Source organism: Megalops cyprinoides, chromosome 2 (assembly GCF_013368585.1).
Source record: "Megalops cyprinoides isolate fMegCyp1 chromosome 2, fMegCyp1.pri, whole genome shotgun sequence".
NCBI lineage: Eukaryota > Metazoa > Chordata > Actinopteri > Elopiformes > Megalopidae > Megalops > Megalops cyprinoides.
The window spans coordinates 11790654-11794743 of NC_050584.1; the positions used below are offsets into that span (position 1 = coordinate 11790654).

A 4090-nucleotide genomic window follows, 5' to 3' on the forward strand; every position below is an offset into this window, starting at 1 on the left:
GGTTTGCACGTGATATTCTGTTCAAGGTACTGATTCATGTTTGCTGTAGGGGAAAATTTAAAAAAAAAATTCTAGAGGAATTTCCAACTGTAGACCTCTTGAATGGTTCAAAGGGTAAAGGAAATTGTTCCAATCATGAACTGAACCCTATGGCGCAGGCTCAAAACCACCCCTGCTATCTGCTGACAGTGACCTGAAGGTCAGAACAGGAGAATAAATTGGCTTCATTCCACTAGGAGGGCTAGGCTACTTACCATGTGCAAGGTGCTTGGATAATGTTAAGTAGCACGTGTCCTGAAACTAATATCTACTGCTCTGTAGTTCACTGCTGGACCTGTGAAGGGGAAAGTCATTGCCAGAATGTTTTATCTTCTAATCACTAATATTTATGTTGTTTTCCACAGATTCCACAGAAGGTAATAAATCTCTCATAAGGTCTCTGTTTGCTGTGTTTTTAGGTGACCTCCTTTCACTGCCTCTGTGCTGCATTTCTGCACTGAATTGGAGGACATGGCTGGAATTAAGAGCCTGTTTTTCATTTTCTGCCTGTTGCCAGGTGGGTCTCTGCCGGCACTACATGCAGCACTGAGCTATACAGACTGTTAGTGACCAAGGATTAGCTGTGATGTGAGATCAGCGTGGGACCACTGTTCTCAGTGTGGACTGAGATCTGCTGTAGAGACACATATTATTTATTTATTATTTTTACAGCAAGTAAATATTTCATGTGTTATTCTGTATGGGCAGACACATATCTATGACTTAAATCCACATCATTCTGATTTTTTCAGGTGCTGTTTGTGGTGAGTGGACAGCCTGGATGCCTCAGCACATAACAGCACTTAGTGGCTCCTGTGTGCTGATTCCATGCAAATTCAAGATCCCTGAAGATGAAAGCCTGAGTAAACCAGCCAATGGAGTGTGGATTAAACATGCAGCACAATTCGCGACTGAAGGCACTGTTGTGTTTAACAGCAGCAACACTAAGAACAAACTTGGAGGGGAGATACTTGGAGATTTGATTCAGAAAAACTGTACTTCAGTGCTGGACAACATACCACAAAGCTTTACAGATAAATACTTCTTCAGAATTGAGACTGGACGTTTCCGTGTAACATTTCCAAACTCACCAGTCAACATTAATGTCAAAGGTACAGACATACATCACATCACTATGACTTTCTCCAGATTTTAGTCCACTGCATTTTTAAAAATTATTGATGTAAGAATCAACTTAATGTTTCAAAAGCCATAAAATCACCGGTCTTATAATTATCATGCTTACTCACAATGTGCAATCAAGTGCAATGAGCAAACAGGCATTCAAAATTTTAATACAGTGAATTTTGCTTTGCATAATATAGAATAAAATATTTTGAGGAAGAAAGTTGTTCACTTCAGCCAAATGCCTGGATGCCAGTCCACAGGAAAATAAAATATACCTTCTATCAATGCAGCATCTTGTCAAGTCTTACAATGGTCTTCTGATGACCAATCAAAGAAACCTCAGCAATTGACAGTACCTAGTAAACTCTCTCAGATTCTGAAACATAGAGAGATGAAAGGATGAATAAAACAGCACACAAACCGTGATCTATGAAGCAGCACTTGCTGCACTAGGTGAGGTTATGATCAATGATTGCACCATGGCATTGTGACCTTCATAGCAGCAAGTATCACAGAGAAACATATTTTAAGAATTACTTTTAAAAGAAAGTCAACACATTTCGTGAATCTGAGTTGTCTTTTTTTATTTTTGATGATCTTTATCAAAAGGAATCAAAATCGAACTTAGTAGGCTCTATTGCATTTAAGTAACACAATTGGATTAGAATTTAGTGGAAATAATTAATCTGGAAAAAATGGAACTGAGTTGCCCCAACTCAATAATGTAAGTGTTCTAATGGGATGTGTGAAGAAATGTGTTCCTAATTATTTGCCATTTAGAATCCTGTCATTTGATTATGTTAATGGAATTTAAAGAATTGAATCCAAGTGGAAAATATTTTCTGCCTTTTAGACAGTCACATTGAAGAATGAAGGATAATTTTTTTCATGAAAAAGTACCTGTGTGTCTTGTAGATTCTCCACAGAAACCCAAGATGACCGGAATAACAGAAGTGCTGGAAAATACTCCGGTGAATCTGACCTGCACTGCTGCAGCCCCCTGTCACACACACCCCCCTGTCCTGACATGGACCCCCCAGCTTGGGGACCACCTGGATCAGCTGTGTGAAAATGCAGACGAAACCAAATCTGTTTCATCTGTCCTGACCTTCAGTGCTTCCCACCTCCATCACGGGAAGACCATCACCTGCACTGCAGTATACCCACTGCAAGAGAAGACCAGCAGTAAGAGTGTGGAGGAGACTAGGACTCTCAGTGTTCTGTGTAAGACAGCTCTGACTGACTCTCATTCTGTTCTTTGGTCCGTTAGATATACATATGGCCCTGTGAAGAATTTAATCATAGTGCTGCAACAATTGTACATTCAGGGCACAGGCTGACCAAAATGGTTTTTTGCCTGTGATCTCTGCTAACATTGTTCTCCTCCTTAGTCTCTCCAAAGAACACAACAGCCTCAGTTGGTCCATCTGATTCAGTGAAAAAGGGCGACTCTGTGACCCTCTACTGCAGCAGCGAGGCCAGCCCTCCAGTGAAGAGTTTCACCTGGTTTAGAGGTACAGGAAATGAGGCCACAGAGAGAGGCTCTGGACAGACTCTCACCTTCAATGTAACTGACAGTGATGGAGGCTGGTACTACTGTGAAGCTAAAAATCAACATGGAAGAGAGAGATCGGCAAATGTGCTGCTGACTGTGATTGGTGGGTGTTTCATCAAGGACAAAAGAGGAACCAGCAACTTAGCAATTCTATCTAATGTTTAGATCTCTCTCTCTCTCTTTTTCTTGCAGACCCAGAGAAGCCATCTGTCGTCAAAGTGATTGGAGGAGCCCTAGGAGCCATAGGCATGCTGTTGCTAACCATCCTGCTGCTGTTTCTCTGGAGGTTATGTTGTTCCAGATATTTCAATGCCTGCATGTAACACAGACCTTTCAAAACACACATCAGATTTTCTCAATAGGTTTTCCATGTGTTAATATCATTCGAATCGTAATTGTGCTATTAGTATACAGTATTATTATACATTTTGTAATTACAATCTGACTTGTTTTTCAGGCAGAGAAAATCTGGAGAGTCAAATGTCAGTATGAAGACACAGGACACAGTGCGGCAGGTAAAAGCATTCTTGTGCCTCATACAATTCTAGATCAGGGATTCTCACCCCTGGTCCAGAGGACCCACTGTATATCACTGAAGTATGCAGTTGCTTCTTGATTAAAGATATGGGTTAGTGGAAATGCCACTGTAAGTTGCATTTCCCCTGCGTATTTAAAATGGCAAATCAAGGCAACATGAGGGACCTACACACACAACCAATTTCATTAAAGGCAGTTACAGTCTCATCACACTCCAAATTAATGTTTATGGCTTTATGTTGCTCAGTCTTGCAAATGCATTCTATTTTTGACAGTGATGAAGGACACACCAAGTCCAACCCACATTTAACCTCAGTTGTCACACACTGTATGTCATTTCCTTGCTCTTCTGCTCTACCTAAACAGAACTGCATGTATGGAACAGAGTTGAACAGCAGTTTTTATAGAGCTCTAAAAATGAAATATGGCAGAAGCACTTAAGTGCTATACAACTGTTACTGAAAAAAACACACAAAGACACTGCATGAAAAGAGCTGCAAGGTTCTTTTTATGAGCTGCATAACTGCACACATTAATTCACTGTCTATATTGCTCTTCACCCTCAAAGACCAACTTTTGGGTCTTTCATGACATTTTCATCATGTAATGTCTATGTAAAATGTATAATTCATAGGTTTTTGAGTCTGTATGGAACCTGGATGAGAAAACAAAAGTTTGTTCTCTGCTGACACACATTGCAGAACAATGAGTCTTTGGACACCAACGAAGCCATGAAGACTGGGGAGAAAGCAGAGGTCCTGGAAAGTGAGCTGGGAGAAGTCCAGTAGGGTGGTTTTTCCCAGCTGCAGGCCAAAGTGAAAAGAGGCCAGG

At 40.8% G+C, this 4090-nt stretch overlaps 1 protein-coding gene across 1 annotated transcript; it reads left to right on the top strand.

The window, feature by feature from the left end:
• The first annotated feature begins 820 nt into the window (after nt 1-820).
• Nucleotides 821-3045, top strand: LOC118796057 (sialic acid-binding Ig-like lectin 14). The gene is made up of 4 exons (XM_036554891.1): nt 821-1151; nt 2083-2391; nt 2559-2681; nt 2915-3045. The coding sequence occupies exons 1-4, from the start codon at nt 821-823 to the stop codon at nt 3043-3045; spliced, it is 894 nt and encodes a 297-aa protein (XP_036410784.1).
• The last annotated feature ends 1045 nt before the right edge of the window (nt 3046-4090 follow it).

Excerpts from the sequence above, each read along its gene's own strand:
- LOC118796057 (XM_036554891.1), top strand. The coding sequence starts at position 821 with ATGCCTCAGCACATAACAGCACTTAGTGGCTCCTGTGTGCTGATTCCA. Across the intron at positions 1,152-2,082 it reads AGTCAACATTAATGTCAAAG|ATTCTCCACAGAAACCCAAG; the intron begins GTACAGACATAC and ends TGTGTCTTGTAG. Across the intron at positions 2,392-2,558 it reads TAGGACTCTCAGTGTTCTGT|TCTCTCCAAAGAACACAACA; the intron begins GTAAGACAGCTC and ends TCTCCTCCTTAG.